The following is a 27,241-nucleotide window of genomic DNA, read 5'->3' as shown; positions in this document are numbered from 1 at the left end:
GCAGACAGAAACTATAAGCCTTGTTTTAAAATATAAGAAAGAGGGGCAGCCCAGGTGGCTCAGTGGTTTAGTGCCGCCTTCAGCCCAGGGTGTGATCCTGGAGACCTGGGATCGAGTCCCATGTCAGGCTCCCTGCATGGAGCCTGCTTCTCCCTCTGCCTGTGTCTCTGCCTCTCTCTCTCTCTCTCTCTCTCTGTGTCTCATGCATAAGTAAATAAAGATTTAAAAATAAAATAAAATATAAGAAAGAAAAAGGGGAAAAAGTACAGAAAGAAGTAAATAGGGAAAAAAAAAAGCCTGATGTGAAAAATAAGAGAAGGAAACAAACCAGCAAATGAATAAAAAATTATAAACCTGATACAAAAAAAGAGAAAAAGAATATATATATAATATAATATAATATAATGAACAGAAAATAAGAAATGGAAAGATTAAAAATTTAAATACTTAAGAGTAAAATTAGGGACACCGGGGTGGCTGAGTGGAGCATTTGCCTATGGCTCAGGGCATGATCCTGGAGTCCCAGGATCAAGTCCCACATTGGACTCCCTGTGGGGAGCCTGCTTCTCCCTCTGCCTTGTCTCTGCCTCTCTGTGTCTCTCATGAATAAATAAATAAAATCTTTTTTCAAAAAAAACTAAAATTAAAAAAAAGCAAGTCTGGTCCTATTTCTACCAGAAGCTGAGTATTGGAGCATTCTTTATCAGTAGACTTAGTAGATGCGAGGGCCTTATGTTGGTCTTCTGAGAAAGGCCTCACAAGGCCTTTCTGCTAGGCTGCCTCACAAGCCGACTTGCCCTTGTAAAGATGCCCCTGCCACGTGCAGGGTGGTGAGGTTTAGTGTAGGGGACTTCAGTGTCCACTGGAGGCGCTGTGTTTCTCTCTGAAGTCAGACTGTGCTGGGAGGCGGTGGGGGAGTTAGAGGTGAGGAGATAATTTGGCATCACCCCACACTCTTGTCCCCGGGGAGGGGAACTCCTTTTCCAAAAGGAAAAGCAAACAATCTGTGTACCAGGCTCTCATCACTTCCCTGCCTTTAACGGGTCTGCGCCCAGGCCATTGGCGTGCCTGGAGCCACGGATCTTCTGTATTTTATCTCTGGCCAGTGACTGAGACTCAAAACTCCCAAGTTTTAGAAGCCTGGTAAGATGCAGCCCACTTCTGTCCCCAGGAGGAGAGGCTCAGGGCATGCCCAGCACCATCCCGTTCCCAAAAAGCAGTGGCACAGTGCACACGCAGAGGCTAGAGTTTAACGCTCAGTTTATCAGCCATTTGTTCGCATCTCAGTCCCCTACTCCCATCTGTCCCAGAAGAGCCCAGAGCGCTTCTAAATCCCAGAAGATTTAGAGCTTAAATCTATTGTGGCAGATAACGAAAATTGGTGACCAGGTTATCTGCAGTCTGCTCCTGTCTGCTCTGCTCAGATCTGCTGCAGAAAAGCAGCTACTCTGCACACACAGAGGTTTAAGCCAATGTGGCTCCAGCAAAGGGTGGTGAAGAGGTTTTCTGGCCTCCGCACACACTGCTGACCCTGCTGTTGAGTGCCACTCAATGGCTCCCACCTGGCCTTCTGTCTTCGAGAAGCAAAATACCCTCTTCCAAATGTGGCCCAGGTGATCGCGCCATGGCTTATAATGCAATTCCAACATGCTGTGCTCTCTCCCACTTTCTTCTTCTCCTTGACCTTGCTCCACGAAAAGGCCTCCTCCCCTTTGCAGCTGCACCACTTTCCTCTCTGCCAGTTCAGGCTCCACACCTTGCTTCTGCCAGGTTCTTTCCCTCCAACGATGCAGATTGTTTCCTTAACACTCAGATCTTATTCCTAGTTGCTTGAAATAGTTAAATATTGATCCAGCTATGTTCCAAGGAGGAGGCAAATTCAAGGATCCTCTGCCATCTTTAACTCCCCACCCCCTAGTATTTCTTTATCCACAAGAAAGGTAGATAAAGGTCATACACAAAAATGATTATCCCAAGTTTAGTTAACAGTAATAACATCACAAAGTTAAAATTTTTGTCTTTGAGAACTTTGTGGTGTGTATTTATTTAAAAACATTTTTTTGGATATACTTGATACCAATGTTACATTTGTTTCAGGTGTAGAGCGGTGGTGATTCAACTACTCTCTACACATTATGCTATGCTTGCCACAAGGGCAGCCATTTGTGATGAGAACTGTTAATATCTACTGTCTTAGCGACTTCCACATATACAGTATTGTTGTATATTTGAAAGTTGTGTATAGATATCATGCTGAAACATTACATCCCCAGGATTTATTTTTCTTGTAACTGGAAGTTTTTACTCTTTAACCACCTTCACCCATAGCCCCCATCCTCCTTCCCCACCCCAACCCCCAGGGCCCCTCATCCCCTGCCTCTGGTAATCATCAATTTGTTCTATTTCTGAGTTCAGTTTTTTCGATTCCACATATAAGTTAGCTCATACAGTATTTGTCTTTCTCTGACTTACTTCACTTAGCATTTTAATCTTTTATTTTAATCTTTTATTTTTTTAAAGATTTTGTTTATTTGACAGAGTGACAGAGAGTGCTTGCACAAGCAGCAGAGAGAGAGGGAGAAGCAGGCTCCCCACTGAGGAGGGAGGCTCCATCCCAGGATCCCAGGAACGTGGGATCATGACCTGAGCTGAAGGTAGACACTTAATCAACTGAGCCACCCAGGTGCCCCATATTTTAATCTTTTATTTACTCCTATTTTACCATATTTTCTGCCATTTATTTGTTAGTGAAACAGTAATTTGTTCTTTAGCATTTCTCAACTTCTAGAATCAATAGATTGCATCCCAATGGTATCATTTACTATGGATCTTCTGAATTTTCCAAAAGATCTAGAAACAGGATTAGATTTAGGTTTGGTTGGGGTGGGTGTTAGAGGAAAAGGGGGGAGGACAAGAATAGTTCTTAACTGGTACTGTTTTTACTACTGGGAATGTATAATAACTTGTTGCCTCTTTTTTGTGATACTAAAATTGATTAGTGACGGGGATCCCTGGGTGGTGCAGCGGTTTGGCGCCTGCCTTTGGCCCAGGGCGCGATCCTGGAGACCCGGGATCGAATCCCACGTCGGGCTTCCGGTGCATGGAGCCTGCTTCTCCCTCCTCCTGTGTCTCTGCCTCTTTCTCTCTCTCTATGTCTATCATGAATAAATAAATAAATCTTTAAAAAATAAATAAATAAAATTGATTAGTGGATTCAGGACCTGTGCATTATAGTTCCCTATGACTTTTCCACTCTTAATAATGATCATTACCTAGATTCATGATTTCATTAGGTTTTACAAAGTGATGACATTTCTAATTCTATCATTCTTTCTGAATTTTATGTTATTATCAGGTTAACCAGGAATAAAGAAGATACAGAAAAGTCTGGCTTAATGCTTATTTTTTTCCTTTATTTTCTAGTTTTCAGAATAAAAAGAGTTTGTGCTCTAGAAACAACCAAAAGTAACTAATAAGGTTTTTGTTTTTGGTATATTTGTGAACTCATAGGTATTCTTTAAATTAATTTTTATTGTGGTGAAACAGCATTTCTTATAGTTTCTGCTTTATAATAATAGGTATTAATGTCTTATTAATTACACAAATATTAATAACATTTTTGTGATTGTAACACTAAGCATAATAAGGTATCCTTTGTTGCCTTTTGATACTTTTTGCTTGAATTTCCACCTTGTGAGATCAAGATGTTGATCTCTGCTTTCTTCTAATGTCTTTGGTCTAGAATATCTATACTTAGCATTTTACTTTTTTTAAAGATTTTATTTATTTATTCATGAGAGACACAGAGAGAGAGAGACAATCAGAGACACAGGCAGAGGGAGAAGCAGGCTTCATGCAGGGAGCCCAACATGGGACTCGATCCCGGGTCTCCAGGATCATGCCCTGGGCTGAAGCCGGTGCTAAACTGCTGAGCCACCCGGGGTTGCCCTACATTTTACTTTTAATCTTTCTGTGCTTGTTTGAGGAATGTCTCTTGTACACATCTTAGTGTTGGATTTGTCAGCAAAAAGATGAAAATCTTTTTTTCTTGTAAAAGATGAGTTCATCCTATTTTCACTTATTGATATGATTGATTTGTTTGCTGTTGTTTTATATCTATTTTTATATGTCTTCTATATATGTGTGTAATTTTTCATTTTGTGGTTTCTTTTATAAGCTCTTCCATTGTTGTATGTCTGGTATTTAGGGAACTATTCTACTGGTTACCTCTATTTTTACTGGTACCTCTACTACCTTTCCATAATATCCTTGATTTCCTTAATTTTACATACTGCCTATATTAGTTCTCTAACACAAGCAATATTAAAATTATCTCACAAGTTCTTCTCTCTTCTCTCCCTCTAACATTTAAAGTAATATCCTGGGCAACCCTGGTGGCACAGCGGTTTAGCACCGCCTGCAGCCCAAGGCGTGATCCTGGAGACCCTGGATCGAGTCCCACATTGGGCTTTCTGCATGGAGCCTGCTTGTCCCTTTGGCTGTGTCTCTGCCTCTCTCTCTCTCTCTCTGAATAAATAAATAAAATTTAAAAAATAAAGTAATATCCTTCCATTTCCAATAAATAACAATACAGCTAACAGCAAGCTTATTCTACTCCATTCATCCACAGTTTCTGGATAATTTTACTATACCTACATCATCAGAACCTATAACCATTATGTATAATTCTGTCACCTTTATTTCCATCATTTAGTTTTAGTTCTAGAGATAATATATAAAATGCTCATCACCATTCCTTACGCTGAATTGTCTCTTGTCATCTCGGTTGTTTGAAATTTGTTCACAGCTCATGAAAACAATATTCCTTGGGTTCTTCGTGATAGTTTATGGACGTTATACTTGAAGGTCAGCTTGACTAAAAAAAAAAAAAAATAGATGAATCACACTGCCTTTCTTTAAGTATCTTAAATGTGTTAATCCACTGACTTCTGGCATAAAGTATCATCACAAAGTCTGATTGCAATCTGATTTCCTTTCTTTCTACGTGACTTAGCCATTTTGACTTGTACCCACTTTTTTTTAATCCAGTACTTTTTAAAATTTATCTTATTTTATTTAAATTTGACTAACAGGGCAGCCCTGGTGGTGCAGCGGTTTAGTGCCGCCTGCAGCCCGGGGCGTGATCCTGAAGACCCGGGATCAAGTCCCACGTCGGGCTCTCTGTATGGTGCCTGCTTCTCCTTCTGCCTGTGTCTCTGCCTCTCTCTCTGTCTCTATGAATAAATAAATAAAATCTTAAAAAATAAAATAAAATAAAATTGACTAACATATAATGTACTATTAGTTTCAGAGGTAGTGTTCAGTGATTCATCAGTTGTATATGACACCCAATACCCATTACATCACATACCCTCCTTAATGCCCATCACCTAGTTATGTCATCCCCCATCCCCATCCCCTCCAGCAACCATTTAAAAAGCTTTTGCACAGCAAAGGAAACAGTTGACAAAATCAAAGATAACCTACAGAATGGAAGAAGATATTTGTAAATGTTTTATCAGATAAAGGGCTAGTATCCAAAATCAATAAAGAACTTCAAACTCAATACCTAAAGAACAAAATAATCCAGACACGAAATGGGCAGAAGACATGAACAGACATTTCTCCAAAGAAGGCATTCAAATGGCCAACAAACATGAAAAAATGCTCAACATCACTCAGCATCAGGGAAATACAAATCAAAATCACAATGAGATACCACCTCACACCAGTCAGAATGGCTAAAGTGAACAACACAGGAAATGACAAATGTTGGCAAGGATGCAGAGAAAAGGCAACCCTCTTACATTGCTGGTGGGAATATAAACTGGTGCAGCCACTCTGGAAAAGTCTGGAGATTCCTCAATAAGTTGAAAATAGAGCTACCCTATGACCCAGCAATTGCACTACTGAGGATTTACCCCAAAGATACAAATGTAGTGATCTGAAGGGCACCTGCATCTCAATGTTTATAGTAGCAATGTCCACAATAGCCAAACTATGGAAAGAGCCCAGATGTCCGACAGATGAATGGATAAAGAAGTGGTATGTATTTACAACAGAGCTATCAAAAAGAATGAAATCTTGGCATTTACAACAATGTGGATGGACCTAGAGGGTATTATGCTAAGCAAAACAATCCAATATTTTTAATGGAATATTTGACAGTAGACCATTCTGAGTCAATTTCTCAGGTACTTGGTATGCCATTTTCATATGTATGTTTGAGTTTTATTTTAGCAAATTTTTCTTATAGTTTGTAGAATTTGTTCTGTTCCATTGCTTTGGTTTTCTTTAGACTTCTATATATGTCATCTGTGCTTAGTTTTTATACCCATTACTTGCTCCAGAATCACTTTTTTAAAGATTTTATTTATTTATTCATGAGAGACAGAGAGAGAGAGAGAGAGAGAGAGAGTCAGAGATACAGGCAGAGGGAGGGAGAAGCAGGCTCCACGCAGGGAGCCCAATATGGGACTCGATCCTGGATCTCCAGGATCACACCCTGGACTGAAGGCTGCACTAAACCACTGAGCCACCAGGGCTGCCCCCAGAATCATTTTTATCTCTATTTCTGTTATTTTTTTATTTAAAAAAATTTTTTTTTAAAGATTTTATGTATTTATTCATGAGAGATAGACACAGAGAGAGAGGCAAGGGAGAAGCAGGCTCCATGCAGGGAGCCCCATGCAAGACTCGATCCCAGGACCCTGGGATCACACCCTGAGCTGAAGGCAGAAGCTCAACCACTGAGCCACCCAGGCATCCCTATTTCTGTTATTTTAATTTTCATTTTTCTTTTATTTCCCTTATGAAATTATCTATAGCATCTTCTTTATTCTTGTGTTTTTTCTAATTTGGCCTTCATGTTGAGATCATTTTTTAAATTTCTTATGCTTTCCTGAATAAGAAACATTTTCATATCTTCCTATTCTCTTATTTCTCAATTTCACTAAAGAATTGCCTCATTTCTAATTATGATTTATGTCTTTGTTTTCAAGTTTCCATTATTTCATAATTTCTTTCTGCTCATTTTATGATATTCAGTTTTACTGTGTTTTATGGGCCTATATCTTGCATGCTTCTCTTGTCTGTAAGAATATCATTTAATTCAACTGTACTATTTTCTTGTTTCCTCCTCAGTATTTATCCTGTTAAATGGCACTTGTATTTCCAGCTGTTCGCATCAGAATCCTAGAAGTCATTCTTAACACCTTCTTTTGCCTTATTAATCAACTAATCCTGTCACCTCTACTTCTAAAATATATTTTATATGCTGTGCTTTCAAATCCCAGTTCCACTGCCACGTCCCTAGTCTGAGTCGCCAGCATTACTCATTTAAACCACTGCTTGTCTCCAAACATCTGCTATTGCCTCCTGTATCAGAGTTTTTAGGTGCAAACATTTGAATCTAATCTAGTTAGGTCAAGCAGAGAATATGCTTATTAAAGGTTATTTGTACATAGAACCTCTAGAATGGACAGAGATTCAAGCTTTGCAGTTAGGACCAATGCCTGAATCTCTGAATGTAGGAGCTGCCCCAGAAAAGACACCTGCCACACCTGCTTGGCACAGATCCCACAGCCATGCTGACAAAGCTAAGGAACTAGGTTCCAGAAGCTCTGCCAGTGCTGTCTCCAAAATTTGACAGCTGACTTTGCTCCATCACCAAAGTCCATTTTTCTCATGTTGCCCACTTCCTCTTTTTGCCCAATTCCTTATGACATCTCACAGGAGTCAGAAACACATGCTCATGCCTTAGCTGCAAGGGTAGATGAGAGTCTGGGGTTCTATGTGAGAGGCTCAGTGTGAGAAATTCTCCAAATGTATAAGAGTTGTCAGGAAATGAAGAGTGGCCACAAACAGGATAAATGTCCTCTACATCCCATTCCAGCACATACTTCACAGTTCAGCCAAATCATTCTAAAATACAAAGCTGATTTTTATTAAGTTTAAATTAATTGTGGAAATTTAAATATGCATTAGTACACATGTAAGTGTATAAGGAACCTCCATGTATCTTTCACCCAACTTCAACAAATATTTTGCCAATCTTGTTTCATCTATTCTGATGCTCTTTCCCCATTAGAGTATTTTAAAACAAATCCCAGACATCATTTAACTTCTATCTGCAGTATCTATCTTTAACAGATAAGAGCCTCTTTGAGGCATAACCATTATACTACCTCACATCTCAGAATTAGCAATAATTCCTTAATATCATCTAATATTGAGTTTGGTTTCAAATTTCTCCAAATGTCTCAAATGGATCCTTTTACATTTGTTTTATTTGAAACAGGATCCAAAAAAAGATCTTTAAGTTTCTTCTCATCTCTTTGATCTCTTTACTTATTTTTTTAAAAATATTTTGTTTATTTGTTTATTCATGTGAGACACAAGAGAGAGAAGCAGAGACATAGGCAAAGGGAGAAGCAGGCTCCCTGCAGGAAGCCTGATGCGGAACTCGATCCCAGGACCCCAGGATCACAACCTGAGCCAAAAGCAGACATTCAACCACTGAGCCACCCAGGCATCCTGTTTTGTTGTTGTTGTTGTTTTTAATAAAGAAACTGGATCTACAAAATATATTGCCTTCTGGGTTTAGGTGTACTACCCGGAGGTAGTATTTAATTTGCAGATTCTCTGAATTTCCTATAAACTGGTAGCTTATACCTATAGGCTTGACTATATTCTGGTGGTGCTATGTATTTCCTCATAGAAAAATCATCAAATCATGAGATAAAATTTACCCAGTTTCAATGATGTTAAGAATAATCAGTGGGTTCGGGTGTTGTCAGCCCATTAGTCCTTCAGAAAGTTCTTTATTAAGGCTCACCTAGTTTTATTTTCATTTTTTTTAAAGATTTTATTTATTCGTGATAGAGAGAGAGGCAGAGACACAGGCAGAGGGAGAAGTAGGCTCCATGCAGGGAGTCCGATGTGGGACTCGATCCCGGGACTCGAATCTGGGACTCCAGGATCACACCCTGGGCCAAAGGCAGGTGCTGAACCGCTGAGCCACCCAGGGACCCCCTCCCCTAGTTGTTTTAGCCTTCATTGATGATTGTTACCCCTATTACTTCACTAGAAGTTGCTAAATGGAGATCCTTATATTATTCACTTTGTATATATTAGCTTGGATTCTTTCTTTTTAAGATTTATTTCTTATGAGGCAAAAGTCACCAGAGGTAGGAGGTTGAGCTGGGTCACATGATTCAGGAGAGGTAGTAGAATCAAGCCTCTCAGACTTTTTACCCTTCCTCCCTTCACAGAAACCCTACCTGACACCTCTAGGTGGAATGAGACCCTGGCTCCCTTAGGCTCCTGTTACAGAACTGTGCATACTTTCTCTGTGGTGCTTCCAATATTATTAAAATTGCACATGTATGTATCTTCCCACTAGACTGTGAGCTCCTAGAAAATACAGATCCAGGCCTTAAATAAAACACACAGGATTTAACTAAAAAAAAAAACCAACAGATTTATTTCTTAGAGAGTGTGGTGAATAGTGAGAGGGGCAAAGGGAGAAGGAGAGAGAATCCTCAGATTCCATGCTGAGCCTGTCATGGGGCTTGATCTCACAACCCTAAGATCATGACCTGAGCCAAAATCAGGAGTTGGATGCTCAACCAACTGAGCCATCCAGGTGCTCCTAACTTGGATTTTTCTATGGGAAATAACTTTCCCTCAGCAAGTTTAGATATGTGAAAAGCAGAATAAATGCTTGAGTCTTTATTTTCTGGTTTTCAGAATAAAGATTTAAAGCCCTAGCAACCTAGTGAACCACAGGTGACTAATAGGGCTTTTTTTTTTTTTTTTTAAAGATTTTATTTATTTACTTGACAGAGAGAAAGGGGTGGGGGGAGAAAGCATGAGCAGAGGGAGAGGGAGAAGCAGACTCCCCGCTGAGTAAGGAGTCAGGCTCGATCCCAGGACCCAGAGATCATGTCCTGAGCTGAAGGCAGATGCTTAACTGACTCAGCCACCCAGGCACTCCTATTTATTTTAGAGAGAAAGAGAGCAAGCGTTGGGGAAGGGCACAGGGAGAGACCTCAAGCAGACTCCCTGTTGAGCTCAGAGCCCAATGGAGGGCTCAATCTCATGACCCTGAAATCATGACCTGAGTGAAACCAAGAGTTGGTCACTCAACTGAGATACCAGGAGCCCATTTCTTATTTTTAATATCATTTTTAACTCATAGATTTTCACATATTTGTTGTGTTTAAATCAGCTACAGATACTCTTTTCAATCCTTTAACTGCCCTATTTTGGGCCAGTAGTAGTCTCTTTATTTGACTCCTGTGTCCTTTTGGCAAGACTTGTGTAGTCTTTGAGAACACTCTTGCTTTCTGGCACAAGATGTCTTAACTTCATTTTAACCCGCACCTGGAATCAGACATTTCTACGAGCACAAGTTTCTTTTTTAGAGACCACATTACCTTAAATGTCTTCCCATTTCTCTTAAATCCAAAATACCTAATATGGTATCATGCTTCCTGACATTGGTATGTCACAAATGCGTTATACTCCTAAATGGAAAATTGACCAATTCAGAGCTGAGTTGATTGGTGGAGCCTATGTTGTCTGAAGAAGCTGGGGACAAGCAACTTCATCTATTTTCCACAGTGGTGCATGTAATATTTTCTACGATTGCAATGATGAGAAAACAGGAGGTGACGGTATAGTAATAAACATCTGTTTGTCAGCTCAACAGACCTTCCTTTGATGGAAACTCCTCCATTCAGTTTTAAATCTTTTTAGTCCATGTAATTAAGACAAGCCTGACCAGGTTCTTCCCCTCCTGTCTCTTCCACATACAAATTGCATTCCCAGAATGGACGCAGGATCCAGGCCTGGGTTAGTAGAGGATTCCATTCCCTGCCCATCTGGGCAGTTCAGGGATAGGTATATATGCTAAAGTTGGCTAGTTGGAGCCTCTTCTGATATTTCTGCCTGAGCTAATTTTCTCTGGAATTGTGACTTACAAAGATGTTGCAAGATTGGAGCTGACAGTGCCCAACCTGCCACAGAATGGAAAGTACCCGAAAATAAAGTCAAGCATGTAGAACTAAAGAAAAAAGAGTCTTGAAGACATTCTTTAGACTCCTAACTCCAACCATCCGTAAAGTTAGAATACCTCTTACCACTGGAGACCTACCGCCCGAGGTCTACAAGACCTTGAATTGCCCCTCTATATCCTCAACTAATAAGACTTTTTCTCAGTCACTGTACTCTAACCACCTTAGATCTATTTGTGGTTCCATGAAAGCCCCAATATCTTACCACCTCCAGGGCTTTGCACCTGCCATGCCTTTGGCCTGAAATGCACCAGTCCAAACCTTTCTCTCCACCAGGCCTCAGTTAACCATTATATCCTCAGCAAAACAGTCCCTGACATTCCTGTTCAGCTCAGACCCTCTGTTAATCATCCCCATAGTTTCCTATACATCTCTCTCGTCGCCCTTCCCTTAAACATAATCATTTGTGCAACCACTTCACTAATTAATGTCTAATGTTCCTGTCAATATGTAAGTCCCATGAGGGGAGGTGCTCTGTGATTTTGACATGGTGATTGGTACATAGTAGGTATCTCTTGAATATGTATTGAAAGTATGAGTAAATACTTTTAAGGCTTATGGTACATATACATAATAATTTTATTAGAAAATGTACATTCGCAATGTTAAAATACATTAAATTACAAATAAATTTGCAGTAGTCGAAAAAGGTACCGAAAAATATCCTCTCACAATAAGTTAATCTCAAGAATTTGAGCAGATGCAGATAAACAGTGTATACTTTTTAGAGACCAAACAAATATTATATACAGATTTCACTTTATGCAAGATAACTTGAAGAGTTTAAATGTAGGCCAGCTTAGCAAGGTAACATGGAGATGCTTTTTGAAGTTATAAATCCCTTCAAATATAAAAATCACTTTAAGTTTTGGTTTTCAAAAACTTATTTTTTCTGAAATACAAACTATTTTCAGCAGCTTTTCATACCTATCATCTTTTCCAATTTATAATCCACTTGACCCACTCAAGACCTCAACTAGTGATTTTTTCCTGAAACTTTATCCCCCTGCCTTTTCCTCAACCCTATGTCATTTCCTTGTCGTCTTCTGCGGCAAGATGTGTGGTGGTATAATCCAGAAAAGAAAGCACTCTTAATAAAAAGAAAGATGTTAGTCATTTTTGTAAAATCATAGTTTAGCTGAATTTTATTCGATATTATAAATCTTTGGAAGTTGGGCAACTTCTCTATGTCATATTCTTGGATGGAAACAGTCTGTTACGCTAAGATAACAGCCTCAATTAGTGGACTTCATATTATATTTTCCTAATATTTCTACTAACAGGAGTCACCAGTACATGTAATTTACACTAAAATAAGCAATTAACTGCTCTTGCAACTTTCTGGCCTACTTCCCCCACTCTAACAAATTTAGTGGTTTAGAGTGTGGAGTCTAAAGACAGATATTTATTAGACAAATGTCTTAATTTCTCTGTGCCTGTTCTTTTATCTGTAAAATGGGAATCATAACAGTAACTTTGCTTCATAGGACTGCTGTGAAAACTAAACTCTGTATTACATATTGCCTGCAATATGGGAAGAATTCTATAAATATTAGTTTCATCATCACCATTATTTTCTATTGTACACACTATCTAAACCAAGGGTGTTTCTTTTTAGGATTAGAAGTGACCCAAAAAATGTAAGACTGAGGAAAGAGCTGCAGAACATCAAAGAAGAGAGATCCCAGGTCTTGACCAAATAGCCAGAAACCCCTGGCTATGGCTCTGATAAGTCTAACCAAAGCAGAGTCTTTCTATGGGAGATGAAGATGAGTAAAAACAATCTCTAAAATTTAATCAAGATTTCTGTCAGATTAAGCTTTCTATTAGAGCTGAAGTTTGATTTATGAGTATGGCAAATTTCAATAACAAAAAACCAAATAGTCTGATTTTAAAATGGGCAGAGGAGGAGCACCTGGCTGGCTCAGTCCATAGAGCATTAGATTCTTGATCTTGGCGTCATGAGTTCAAGTGCCACACTGAGTGTAGAGCTTACTTAAAAAAAAAAAAAAAAAAAAAAAAAAAAAAAAAAGATTAAAAAAAATGGGCAGAGGATCTGAAAAGACATTTTTCCAAAGGACATACATATGGTCATCAGATACATGAAAGGATGTTCCAGATCAACTAATCCTCAAGGAAATGCAAATGAAAACCACAATGAGATGTCACTTAACACCAGTGACAATGGCTAATATGAAGAATATAAGAAATAGCAAGTACTGATGAGGAAGTGAAGAAAAGGGGGCCGGCCCTTGTGCACTGTTCCAAAGGAGGAGGCAGGATTTCAAAGAGACATCTGCACTCCCATGTTCATTGCAGCATTATTCACAAAGCCAAAACATGGAAACCACCTAGATGTCCATCAACAGAGGAATAGATAAGGAAGATGTGCGTATGTAGTGAAATATTATTCAGCCATGAGAAAGGAGATCCTTCCATTTGTGGCAACATGGATGGACCTTGAGGTCATTATGCTAAGTGAAATAAGACAGAAAGACAGGGACATATACTATATGATATCACTTATATGTGAAATCTAAACGAGCTGAGCTATTAGAGGCAGAGAGTTGGATGATGGTTGATAGGGATTGGGGGTGGAGGAAATGGGGAGATGTTGGTCAGAGAACTTCCTGTTATAAGTGAGTTCTGGGGATTTACTGTACAACATGGTGATCACAATTAATAATAGTGTATTATATAATTTAAAGTTGCTAAGAGAGTAGATCTTAAATGTTCTCACCAAAAAAAAAAAAAAATGATAATTCTGTGATAGGATATAGGTATTAGCTAATGCTATGGTGGTAATCTTTTTGCTATATGTAAGTTCATCAAATCAATGCATTGTATACCTTAAACTTACACAATGTTATATATCAATTATATCTCAATAAAGCTGGAAAAACAAAAGGTACAGGGAGAAGATATCTATCTACAAGCCAAGGAGACCTCAAAAGAAACCAGCCCTGATGACAACCTTGGTCTTAGACTTCTAGCCTCCAGAACTGTGAGAAATAAATTTCTGTTGGTCAAGCCAAAAAGAAAAAAAAAAAGAAAAAAGAAAGAAAAAAGAAAGAAAGAAAGAGTATAGCAAACATAGTATAAAGTGCAGATTATAGTGTTTACGTATTTACTTTAAGATTTGAAAACAGAACTTAGAATAGGAAACATTTGGAAAAATATTTAGAAATATTTTTGTATTTTTTGGTAATATTGATCATCAGTATACATAATTCTATACTAGTTCCTCTTATCAGTATTCAACTTACATAGAGGTAGAAATGTATACATAGTGTGATTTAGCCAACTTCAAGTAAACTCAGTACGCTGTTACAGTAAAGCAATTTTACCACAAATATTTATTAGCCTAACTAGATTAGATTAGGGCTGTCATGGCCCATGCAAATTTAAAATTCTACAGTTCTGAATAGCTACGGAGACATAGTTTGAAAACAAACTGTATGTCTTCCTTGTCACTACCAAAAGATGGGAAAAGTAAATAATTAAAGTGATAGTTTTTCTCCAGAATTTAAGGGAGTTGAAAATGTCAATAATTTGAATAAATAGTAACACACTTGACTTACATTTTGAAAGTGAATAATTAGTACTTGAAAGAAAAATGTAATTAGTCCTATTAAAGGTAGTGTAATTCATCTGGATCTCTTAATCCTCTTTAGTGCTCAAATATTAGCATTATTTGTGCTTACCCATTAACTTAGGGGTTACTTAGTGAGATCGTGAACTAAAATAGGACAAAAGGTGTAGTATTAAAAATAATGACTTATAGAATGTCAGGGAGAATGGCAGGCCCTGGTAAATAGAAAATTTAAGAGTCACGACTTTTATTTCATAGGAAAACTGAAAATAGAAGCTGCATTTTTTTTTAATAAATAAAAAGTAGGTATCTTCAAACATAGGTACTTCTATTTAGGTAATTTCTATAATTTAATTCTTTTGTTATAGTTAATTCATACAGAACTCTCCTTATGGTTTCACTGCATATTTTCTCATTATTTTCATGACACCTCTGCAGTCTAAGAGTACAACTTCATATTTATAAATCATTGTCCATTCACTCATGAGTTCATGCAACGCCAAAAGAGACGCGATAATAGAATATCTTTTTGAAATAAGGAAATTGTGAACCAGTGTTTTTATATTAGGTCACTGTTCACAATTACACACAGAATTGTCTGTATTATTCAATATATGTTTTTGTAATTAAAAATATACAATATTTGCAGCCTGACTTTTGGAAACTGACTCATAATAATGATCTAGCAGAGCCTTGGAAGAGGAAGTCCCATACAACAAGTACTTTCCATCATAGTGTTAGGTTACTTTTTTTTTTTTTTTTTAAGACCTTATTCATTCATTCATGAGACACACAGAGAGAGAGAGGCAGAGACAAAGGTAGAGGGAGAAGCAGGCTCCATGCAGGAAGCCCGATGTGGGACTTGATTCCGGGACTCCGGGATCATGCCCTGAGCCAAAGGCAGACGCCCAACCACTGAACCACCCAGGCATCCTGTGTCAGGTTACTCTTGAATCCTTCCATGCCTTACAGAAAAAGCAACAAGCCTTCTGTAAACCACACCCAGGAGTATGATGGTAAGCATCACTATTCCACACACAAGGCTGAATGCCCATCGTGGGCCCCAGGAAGTGTACACTTGGCTGATGAACACAGGTCCAAGAATCCGTGCTGCACTTCCAGAAGCTGTTAACCAGCCCATGTACACACCCTGTGGCAGGGAGGGGAGAGGGAGAAGCAGATTGATATTCAGGTTTAGTTAGTTTAAAAATAAGGATGATACAAAAATTAATAATAATAAGGATGATACTACTATTACCAAACTATGATAAACTCACAAGAATCACTTTTTCCATCTTTTTTCCTTTTAAATTAAATATAAAATGCCTCTCTATAAATACAGCAACTAACAAACAGTAAACTTACTTGATTAGTCAGTTTAAGAAAAATAAAGTAGTATAAAGAGACAAGCAGTGTCACCTGAAGCCCTGGAAACAATATAATTTTTTTTTTTTTACAATATAATTTTTTAATTATCCTTATGGCTAACATTTATTTTGTACTTACTATCTGCCAAACACTCTGCTAGGTGCTTTACATATATTGTTTCCAACATTCACAAATTTCTACAATTGCTATTATCCCCATTTAACAAATGTGGAAGCTGAAGCTCAGAAAATTCAAATAACTTGTCCAAGCATGTTTGGCTGACTCCATTATATCACTTTTCATTATACCACAAGGTTGTTCTTCCAACTACTGTACCCCCCAAACTATAACCCTACAATCTACCCAAGAATGTATAGTGCAGCAATACTTTTAATATCCTCAAATTGAAAATAACTTAACGGTCCATCAATGGTAGATTAAGTAACTAAATTATGGTATATTTAATGAATGGACTGCTAATCCGTTGCTTAAAAGAACAAGATCTTATATGGAGTAAGATCTTATAATGAGAACATCTCTATGCACTAACATGGAAAGAATACTATGGCTATTAAGTAAAAAAATTCAAGATGCAAAAAAATTGATATACATAAGATATATTCTGTGTTATCTTTTTCTAAAAAGGCATGAGTGTACATATGCTTGAACAGGTATAGAAAAATGTCTTGTGGGATCCCTGGGTGGCGCAGCTGTTTAGCGCCTGCCTTTGGCCCAGGGCGTGATCCTGGAGACCCGGGATTGAATCCCATGTCGGGCTCCTGGTTCATGGAGCCTGCTTCTCCCTCTGCCTGTCTCTCTCTCTGTGTGACTATCATAAAAAAAATTAAAAGAAAAAAGCTTTAAAAAAAAAAAAAAGAAAAATGTCTTGAGAGACACTTGGGTGGCTTAGCGGTTGAGTGTCTGCCTTTGGCTCAGAGTATAATCCTGGAGTCCCAGGATCAAGTCCCATGTTGGGCTCCCTGCAGGGAGCTTGCTTCTCCCTCTGCCTATGTCTCTGCCTCTCTGTGTCTCTCATGAATAAATAAATAAAAATCTTTAAAAAAAAGAAAAAAAATGTCCAGAAGTATACAAATGGACAAGGGTCAGCTTTAGTGTGTTGAGGCTAAGGGAAGCCTTCATTTTCTACTGTACACATTTCAAACTATTTGAATTTTGTTACAACTATCTTTTGTAATCTGCTTTTATAATATGCTTTTATTTTTTATTTTAAAAATTTGAAAAAACAATTTTATAGGTTAAAAAACTCAGAAGTGTTTATTATAGCTTAAAAACACAATATTAAACATTTTCTTTTCTCTGCCTTATTTCAATAGAAACATTAATTTTTGCCCTGAAAATGTAAAACCACTGGTGTAATTTTTAAAGAAGAAATTAATATTTTCATTTTGTGACCATTTAAACAACTTCTACTAAAAACAAGAGTCAGAAATAAAACTTGAGGGTCACCTGAGTGGCTCAGTCAGTTAAGTGTCTGGCTCTTGGTTTTGGATTCAGGTCATGATCTGAGGGCAGTGAAACTGAGCCCCGCATCAGGCTCTGCACTCAGCAAAGAGTCTGCCTGAGATTCTTTTTTATTTTTTTTATTTTTTGCCTGAGATTCTTTCTCTCTCTCCCTGCCTCTTCCCTCACTCTCACACTTATTCTCTGTCTCTCCAAAATAAAATCAAATCTTTTTTTTAAAAAAAGTGCTAAATATGATAAAAATCTGCTAAGTCAGCTTGTATAAAAATAGAGAATGGTAGCAAAAAATGTGAATGCTTACAACTATATTTCATTTAATTGCAATAGCAGTATCAGAGTAATTGACTCACCTGAGGTTTTGGTCCCAAAATTTTTGAATATAATGTATAGGACATAACATTACAGGATGGATAGCCTATTCCAATGAGCACAGCTGATGTGAGGAACTGGGCCAGGTGGATCATGGGGGTGTAGAAGCACCAAGCTTGTCCAATTGGGCAACCAGTTGGTCCTTCATTGTGATCTTCTTTTGGAGACTTCCAAAGAGTAATAATAATTTCCCCAAATGTGGTATTAGGAATTGAAGTATTATGCAGATCTATAAAAATAAAATTAGTACAGTACATTACTTGCTAATTTTAAATGAATAACAGGGGTTAACATTATAGAAACATGTATGGCTATACCTTCCCACTGTATCTTGGGAAAGTGATTTCCCCAAGGTAACAAGATAAAGAAGCCAACCCATACAACGATGAATCCTCCCAGTAGAATAGCACGCTCGCCAATCCTGTTAAAGAACAGAAACTCTGTAATTTAAAAATAAAACAGTATTACATAGTTTCATTACTTTAATATTTTAAAAACTATGATACAGTATCTTGATGCTTTTAGTCATATACCAGTTAATATGAATGTTAAATATAAATTTCTACTAAATAGAACCAGCGGATTTCAGATCTGGAATAGAAAATGTATAAGATGAGCCCGGAAGGGCAGCCTGGATAGCTTAGTCAGTTAAGCATCTGTCTTCGGCTCAGGTCATGATTTCAGGGTCCTGGGATCAAACCCCAGGTAGTCTCCCTGCTTCTCCCTCTGGCCTTCTTCCCACACCTGCTCTCTTTCTCTCAAATAAATAAATTAAAAAAAAAAAAGATGAGCCTGGATACTTTTTTTCATACTAGAGAATATAGAAGCTATCAGTCTACCAGGCACTTCTAATATCTACATAAAGGTACTCTGAGCCAATCTGAAAATGCTGGCCAAAAACACAACAGTGTGAACACAAAAAATAATAGTAATGACAGTGGGTTAAAACATATAAAAATGTTATAATATATGAATTCATATTTTATTAAAATACTCTTGGGATCCCTGAGTGGCTCAGCAGTTTAGTGCCTGCCTTCGGCCCAGGGTGTGATCCTGGAGACTTGGGATCGAGTCCCATGTTGAGCTCCCTGCGTGGAGCCTGCTTCTCCCTCTGCCTGTGTCTCTGCCTCTCTCTCTGTGTGTCTCTCTCATGAATAAATAAATAAAATCTTAAAAAAAAAAAGAACTCTTGGTTACTTTTAGAGAATGTTAGGGTGCCAACTCATTATTTTAAAAAATCAGTTAATTAAAGGAAATAGTCTTCTTGTCGTTCCTATACAAACTGTACCTCAAGATAAACAAATAGTTGGTGATGAGAAGATTCTAAAGAAAATATTCCAAAAAATTAAATAAAGACACAACGGAATTAAAACCCAGCACTGTACAATAATCTATTAAATTAATGAATCTAGGAATGATCAAGTCATTAACAGTGTAAAATGAGATAAACAAAATGTAACATTTCTCCTGATATAAGCACATAATACCACATATAAAGTATATTCTTGCCAAAAAATTGAACTCAAATTTTATCAAGCTTCTAGATCTAAGTTCCAATTTTTGAGAAATATAATAAACACAGGAAAATGTTAAAAAAACAAAAACAAAACCGGGGCAGCCAGGGTGGCTCAGCGGTTTAACGCCGCCTTCAGTTCAGGGCGTGATCCTGGAGACCCAGGATCCAGTCCCATGTCAGGCTCCCTGCATAGAGCCTGCTTCTCCCTCTGCCTGTCTCTCTGCCTGTCTCTCTCTCTGTGTCTCATGAATGAATAAATAAAATCTTAAAAAATAAAAATTAAAAAAAAATTAAAAACCCACCACAGGAATTCAATTAGCAAGATCCAAAATGTGAGAAACTATAAAGTATACATATATCCTAGTTTCTTTAATTTATAAGGAAAAAAAAGGAATACAGAAAGCCTATAGATTAAAAAAGACTTAAGGAACTTAGTCAAGTAAGTTGTGAAACAAAACAGTATGAAACAAAACAAATCTTAAAAACTATTGAAACAGTACAGGAAATTAGAATACTGCCTGGATATTTGATGATAGTGAGAAATCACTTAATTTTTAAATTTATTTTTGTTATTTACTTAAAGATTTATTTAATTGAGAGAGAAAGAGAGCACTCTGTGTGTATGCACTGGGGGGAGAGACGGAGAGAAACTCAAGCAGGCTCCCAGCCAGAGCCAAAGCCAGGCAAGTCTCCATCTCACAACTCTGAGATCATGACCTGAACTGAAATCAAGAGTCAATGCTTAACTGACTGAGCCACCCAGGTGCCCCATGGTTAATTTTTTTAGATGTGATGACGTTGTCATCATTAACTTTGAGATACATACTGAAATATTTATGGAAGATATGAAATGATATCAGGGATTGGCTTCCAAATAATCCAGGGATAGAGGATAGGGATAGGGAGTGTGGAGTAGGTAGTGGTATAGATCAATCACAATTATCCAAGGATTAGTAATTGCTAAGGTTGGGTAATGCATATTAGAAATTCAGGACATGATGCTCTCTAAACCTTTGTATATGTTAGAAATTTTCCATAATAAAAAGTGAAATATACAAACAAGACCAAAGACTTTCCAAAACAAAATAAAATCACTTCACATCACCCTCAGAATACCTATCAGGTTTCACATCTTTCTAACCTGATGTTCTCCCATTTGCCATTTCTTTCATTCTGCTCTGGCCAAACTTGCCTTCCTGCTTCTTTCTAACACTGCCACTCTCTTCCAACCCTGCCCTTGCTACTATTTATTCTCTTCCTCTCTCCATTCTTCTTCATAGCACTTACCACTACCTGACATCATATTTTTGTTTATTGGTTTTTCCCACCGAATAGAATACAGGCTCTTTGAAGGTATGGAGTTGGATAATCTATAAGAATGCTTATCAGCAGGACTGTTCTTTTTCTGTAGGAAGATGTAATGCATTTTCTATTATTTAATTTAGAATATAAATCTATGTCTATGTTTGTGTCTTTATCGTGGACCCTCTACTTGGCTCTATAAGCATAGGAATCTTCATAGTATCTCCCATCGAACCTCACCCTGCACACTGACTCAAGATTTGTTAATTGATTTTACAACTTTAAAAGTTCTGAAGTATTATTAAAGCATTTTAGGAATATTAAATTGTTAGAATTGCTTAAATTCATCAACTAATGTCCCATCTCAGACTATATGAATGAACTTAATTTTATACAAGTACTTTCCCCAAAGCGTGTTCTTTACAGCTGTAGTTTTACAAAACGCTTCTTTAAAGCAATGTTCTTGGGGTGCCTGGGTGGCTCAGTCTAGTAAGTGTCTGCCTTTGGCTCAGACAGGATCCCAGGATCCTGGAATATAGACCCGCATCTGGCTCCCTGCTCAGTGGTAAGTCTCCCTTCTCCCTCTCCCCCTGCTCGTGTTCGCTCTCTCTCTCTCTCTTTCTGTCAAATAAATGGGTAAAATCTTTTTTAAAAAATAAAAAATGTTCTGTGGTCAAGTTACAAGTAACTTTGAGAAATGCTACATAATAGCTTTGTCATTATGGTGACATCATATATATGTACTGAAGATGTGGAAGTTTTAGAGTACAGAAGTTTGGTTATTTTAATCAGAATTTTCCAGACTTAACCATTAAATCTTTTCTGTTGCATATATATATTACCATACAGCAGATAAAGTTTTCTAAAATACACTTTTAAAAATACTTTAAATAAAACAGAATATACAAAAGATATATTAGAAGACAATTAATTCACTTTGTAAAATATCTTGTTTTACCAAAGAATATGCCATATGGTATAGAAATATCATGTTTCCTTAATAAACCTTAAATCTGTTTGCAAAACATTCAAGGACTGAAAGTAATACATAAGAAGAGAAAAACTTTAAATATTTTTACTAACACACTTGTTTATGTTAGCTCTATTTCATGTTTCACTTTAAAAAAGACATTTTTAAATGTCTTTTAAAAGTCTGTCATTTTTAAAAGTCTATTTTAAAATTCACTGAAACAAAATACATAACTTACTTCTTGGAAAGTAATTTAATCCCCATGAAAATAATAAGCGCCTCAACTCCAAGAGCAGCAAGTATTATTCCATCATATAATACAGCTTGTTCTCTAGTCCAGGCATACATATCCATTGTTAATGGAGTAACAATCCTAAGAAAAACAAATTATTCTTATTTTATTGAAATTATAGTCATGATAAATGTGAAATAGAAGCTTTAATAATGATACTGACACATTAAAGAATTTGCATCCCTTAATGACACCAGCTCTACATAAAAACAAAAAAACAAAAAAAACACATTTTAAGCACATTTTGGGGATCCCTGGGTGGCTCAGTGGTTTAGCACCTGCCTTTGGCCCAGGGCACGATCCTGGACTCCCGGGATCGAGTCCCACGTTGGGCTCCCGGCATGGAGCCTGCTTCTCCCTCCTCCTGTGTCTCTGCCTCTCTCTCTCTCTCTCCCTCTATGTCTATCATAAATAAATAAATAAATCTTTAAAAAAAAAAAAAGCACATTTTGTTGTTACTTATACAAGCTACTGTTTGGCTGTTTGTATTTTTATTTACTAATATCTATTTTAATTATAAGTAATATATCCACATTGCAAAAAAGTCTGAAGGACAGGAAAAGAACAAACCAACCATAAGTTTTACCATTCTAACTAATCATGGTTAAATTGGTTTAAATTGGTTTAAAAAGTAATAACATAATAGTAAGAGTGTTACTATAATTATTAGAAACGTGTTATATTTTTTCTTCCTCAGTCTCTTTCACCCCTATTTTGAATGTATGTATTTCTTTTCTACTTCTGAATGGTATTCTTTTATATGTCTGTCTCCTTCCTTGCCAAGCTTCTTTCCCTACTCTATTCCCTCTATTAACTGGCTACAAAATGGAACTGAAACATACTTAAAATGTTCATTCTTAAAAAAAAAAAAAAAAGAACATCACTATTTTTTTATTTTAAAATCAGAGAAGGGATCCCTGGGTGGCGCAGCGGTTTGGCGCCTGCCTTTGGCCCAGGGCGTGATCCTGGAGACCCGGGATCGAATCCCACGTCGGGCTCCCGGTGCATGGAGCCTGCTTCTCCCTCTGTCTATGTCTCTGCCTCTCTCTCTCTCTCTCTCTCTATCATAAATAAATAAAAATTTAAAAAAAAATAATAAAATACAATCAGAGAAGCTGATGTGGAAAATGGTTTGGTAGTTTCTCAATAAGTAAAACATAGAATTACCATGTCATCCAGCAAATCCACTTCTTGGTATACAACCCAAAGAACTGAAAGCAGGGACTCAACCAGATAACCTGTACACCAACATCACAGCATCATGGCATTATTCACAAGTGCCAAAAGGTGGAAACAACCCAAATATCCATTGACAGATGAATGGATAAACGAAACTACTATATGCATACAATGGAATATTATTTAGCCATAAAAGGTATGAAATTCAGATACAGGCTATAACATGGATGAACCTTAAAAACACCATGCTAAGTGAAATAAGCAAGATACAAAAGGACAAAAGGAAACGTGTTATATGATTCCATTTATTTGAGGTATCTAGCTTGGCCAAATTCACAGAGAAAGTAGAATAAAGGCTACCAGGGACTAGGTGAGGCGGAATGGGAAATTATTGTTTAATGGGTGGAAAGCTTCTGTTTGGAATGATGAAAAAATTCTGGATATGGTTGTACAACATTTGTGAATATACTTAATGCTGAATTGTAAATTAAAAATAGTTAAAATGGTACATTTTATGTTATGTATATTTTACCACAATTTAAAAAAATGCTCCCAAATCAGATGAACTGAAACTTTCATCTATCTCAATAATTTTAAAAATAAAAAAATAAAGAAAATTTACATGTGCTGGCATACAAATGTTAAAATTATTGACAAAGGAATAAACCAAAATTTCAAATGATAATGTCACAATCTGTTGATTTAATAGACACACATGCTAGTCCTTACACTGTATAGAAAAAAAATTTTGAAAAATTAATACTGAACTATTAGCAGTGGTTACTTCCAGGGAAAGAAGTGGATGTGGAGATACAATTTTAGTGTTTAGAATATTTATACCAAGAAGGTACTATTTTTACAGTATAATGGAAAGGCATTTAATTTCATTTTTTAAAAATTATTTATTTATTTGAGAGAGAGTGAGAGAGAGCATGAATGGGGGGAGAAGCAGATGGAGAGTGAGAAGCAGACTCTGCTGAGCAGGGAGCCAATACAGGGTTCGATCCCAGGACCCTGGGATGATGATCTGAACAGAAGGCAGATGGTTAACAGACTGAGCCACCCAGGCATCTTAGAAAGGCATTTTAAAAATAAAAAAGTCATATGATAGCTAAAGGTCAACAAACCTACACAAGGCAGAAATTTTGTAATATACTAGTTTTCAGGATCAGCACTTAGAGTTAACACTACCAGACTGACCCTCATATACATAAATAGTTATATAGCTTAAAGTTAGTTAAATCATGGCACTGAAGTTTTATAACTATATTTATCATAAAACTCTGAGAAAGAAAGGAAAGACTAGTGAAACAGATTTCTTTATAAGGAAGTAAGATAAAGTAGTAAGATTACAGAGAATCAACTATATTCAAATTAAAAGCATAAAATTTATATATACTTTTTACATCATGACAAAAAATGTCTTAAAGTTTTGAGAACATTGATATGCTTGATTAATGTTGCATCAAGAAATGCAAGTTATTCATATAGTATGATTTAGATGAAGACAGAATAAAACTTACGTTTCAAAAAGGGCAAAGATAAATAGAATCACGAAAAACACAATATTAGTGGCCACAACAGCAACTTGATCAATATTTCCTTGGAGAACCTGAACTTCATCTGTACTTGCTATAATAAACAGGAGAAAAATTATATTACTTAAACTTTCTTACAACACTAAAACAGTATAGAAATTATATGTAGCAAATTCTATGACTAAACATACATTTATTTATTATTTTTTTGACTAAACATTTAAAATCACTTTTAGGCTTCAAAGCAGTTTAAAAGTAATGATTTATATGACAGAAATAATTTTCTAAAATGGCATTTAAAAATAAAGTGAATTTTCTTCCCAGGAGATATACTTCAATTGTCTTATCTATAGGAAGCATTCATATTTTCTATTAGCTTATTCTCAATCCAAAATAGGAATATATTTTATAAAATTCTATAAAATGATCTCATACTAAAAATACTTATTTTAAGTTTTTATTGTGAGTGCCTGGGTGGTTTAGTCACTTAAGCATCTGACTCATGGTTTTGGCTCAGGTCATGATCTCAGGGTTGTGAGACAGAGCTCTGCAACAGGCTCTGCATTCAGGGTGGAGTCTGCTTGAGATTATCTCTCCCTTTCCATCTGCCCCTCCAGCCACTGAAGCGTGCTTTCTCTCTCAATAAATAAATAAGATCTTTAAAAAAAAAAAATTTCCATTGCAAGTTTTTTTTTTTCTATTTTACTGGAATCTTAAATTTATGAGGATTTCAATGAAGATCTCAAATAGTTTACTAAATCAGTTAGTTCTGTGATTCATTCACTTCAGTGGCTATATATTTTGAATTTCAATGCTATGTGAAATTAGTATTAGTAAATATCTTTATGTTATTACCACATTTTCTCAAAGTCTTTATGTTATCACTTATATTTTCACAAAGAAATATATTTTGCAGGATACCTGGGTGGCTCAGCAGTTAAGCGCCTGCCTTTGGCCCAGGGTGTGATCCTGGAGTCCTGAGATGGGAGTCCCACATTGGGCTCCCTGCATGGCTACGTCTCTGTCTCTCTCTCTCTCGGTGTCTCTCATGAATAAATAAATAAAATCTTTAATATATATATATATATATGTATATATATATATATATACACACACACACACACACACACACATACATATATTGCAAATAACCACCAAGATTTGATGGTGGTTTTATAAATTAGGAGGGCAAAGTAAGTGTACTGACTTACCTTGAACTATGTAGTTAAGCTGCACACTCAATATTAGCTATTCCTGATATAACTGAGAAGTGTGAAGCCATATATATCTACTTATATACATTTGTCATGCTGTTTTATAACTCACTTATTCAGAGTAACTCTGGCAAATAATTCAAGAATGTGTTCATTTTATGCTATCTAAGTGTATCTAAGTGTATGTGTAGCAGCAGCAGGGGGCAAGGGGCTACTTTCCTAAGACACAGTAAGTTTCTATAATTTTTTTCATAATAGACATTGACTCTGTATCTCAGGATTCTTGACTCTGGTCCTTGTGGGCCTTGTATTATTTTGGAGAGACCTTCCTGATTCTCCATTATCATCTAGAAGCTAATCTTTACTCCTTGAATCAAAAAGCAACACTGCTCTAACTCAAACTGGAGTTTTCTTCCTATGTGGTTAGTTTCCTATAGCCTCCACCCACTGTTGGCCTCAGTGGGAAAGCTCAGAAATGTTGCATCCTAGACTGTGAGGATTGCCTGGTTATTCAAATTTTAAGAATTTTAAGAAAACACTATATTAATATATTGATGATTCAAAGACTATATAACTAGAAATTCTAATCTATCCAATGATAATATGTTTAATAATAGGGAAAAAACGGACACATTTTATTTAAATACTTACACTGAAATTTTAAAATGTTTTTTTTTTTTTTTTTGGGGAATATTTTGAAGTACCTAGAATTCTTTTTTTTTTTTTTTTTTAAGATTTTATTTATTTATTCATGAGAGACACAGAAAGAGAGGCAGAGACACAAACAGAGGGAGAAGCAGACTTCCTGCAGGGAGCCCGATGCGGGACTTGATCCCGGGACCCCAGGATCATACCCCAGGCCGAAGGCAGGCGCTAAACTGCTGAGCCACCCAGGGATCCCCATAGAATTCTTTTTTTTTTTTCCCATAGAATTCTTAATAAAGAAAATAAATCGGTCTTTCTAAACTCTCATTTGTGCTTTAGGGCAGTGATGTGTGATAGAACTCTCACATGATAGAAATGTTGTTTCACCATGTTGCCTAAGACAGCCACTAGCCATATATCCATAATTAAACACTTGAAATGTTGCTACTGTGATTGAGGGATTTCTTAAATGTCATTTAATTTAAATTTAAATAGCCAAATACAGCCGGTGGTTACCATATTGGACAGTGTGGTTCAAGAACTCTGCTCCCCAGTATGGTTCATAGACCAGCAGCATCAGCTCCCATGATAGCTTTATTATAATGTAGATGCTCAGAATCTCACTAGGTTTGCCAGATTTAGTACATAAAAATACACGATATCCAGTTAAGTTTGAATTTGTGATAAATAACAACT

General features: G+C 36.7%; 1 protein-coding gene across 15 annotated transcripts in view; it reads right to left on the bottom strand.

The window, feature by feature from the left end:
* Positions 1–3,104: 3,104 nt before the first annotated feature.
* MFSD8 (major facilitator superfamily domain containing 8) overlaps positions 3,105–27,241 on the bottom strand; it is a 127,411-nt gene continuing 103,274 nt past the window's right edge. For 14 of the 15 annotated variants that reach the window (XM_077861078.1, XM_077861076.1, XM_077861075.1 and 11 more), the window contains 5 exons: positions 24,672–24,780; positions 21,916–22,050; positions 18,207–18,310; positions 17,871–18,118; positions 11,640–15,820 (listed from right to left, as the gene is read on the bottom strand). In XM_077861078.1, the coding sequence (XP_077717204.1) occupies positions 15,614–15,820; positions 17,871–18,118; positions 18,207–18,310; positions 21,916–22,050; positions 24,672–24,780 (803 nt within the window). In that variant the 3' untranslated portion in view covers positions 11,640–15,613. Of the gene's footprint in view, positions 4,877–11,639; positions 15,821–17,870; positions 18,119–18,206; positions 18,311–21,915; positions 22,051–24,671; positions 24,781–27,241 lie in introns of those variants that run through there. The other variant, XM_077861087.1, reaches the window with a different exon arrangement.

Source organism: Canis aureus, chromosome 20 (genome assembly GCF_053574225.1).
Source record: "Canis aureus isolate CA01 chromosome 20, VMU_Caureus_v.1.0, whole genome shotgun sequence".
NCBI lineage: Eukaryota > Metazoa > Chordata > Mammalia > Carnivora > Canidae > Canis > Canis aureus.
The sequence above is the reverse complement of the archived record's forward strand: the minus strand, read 5'-3'. Positions and strand labels throughout refer to the sequence as shown.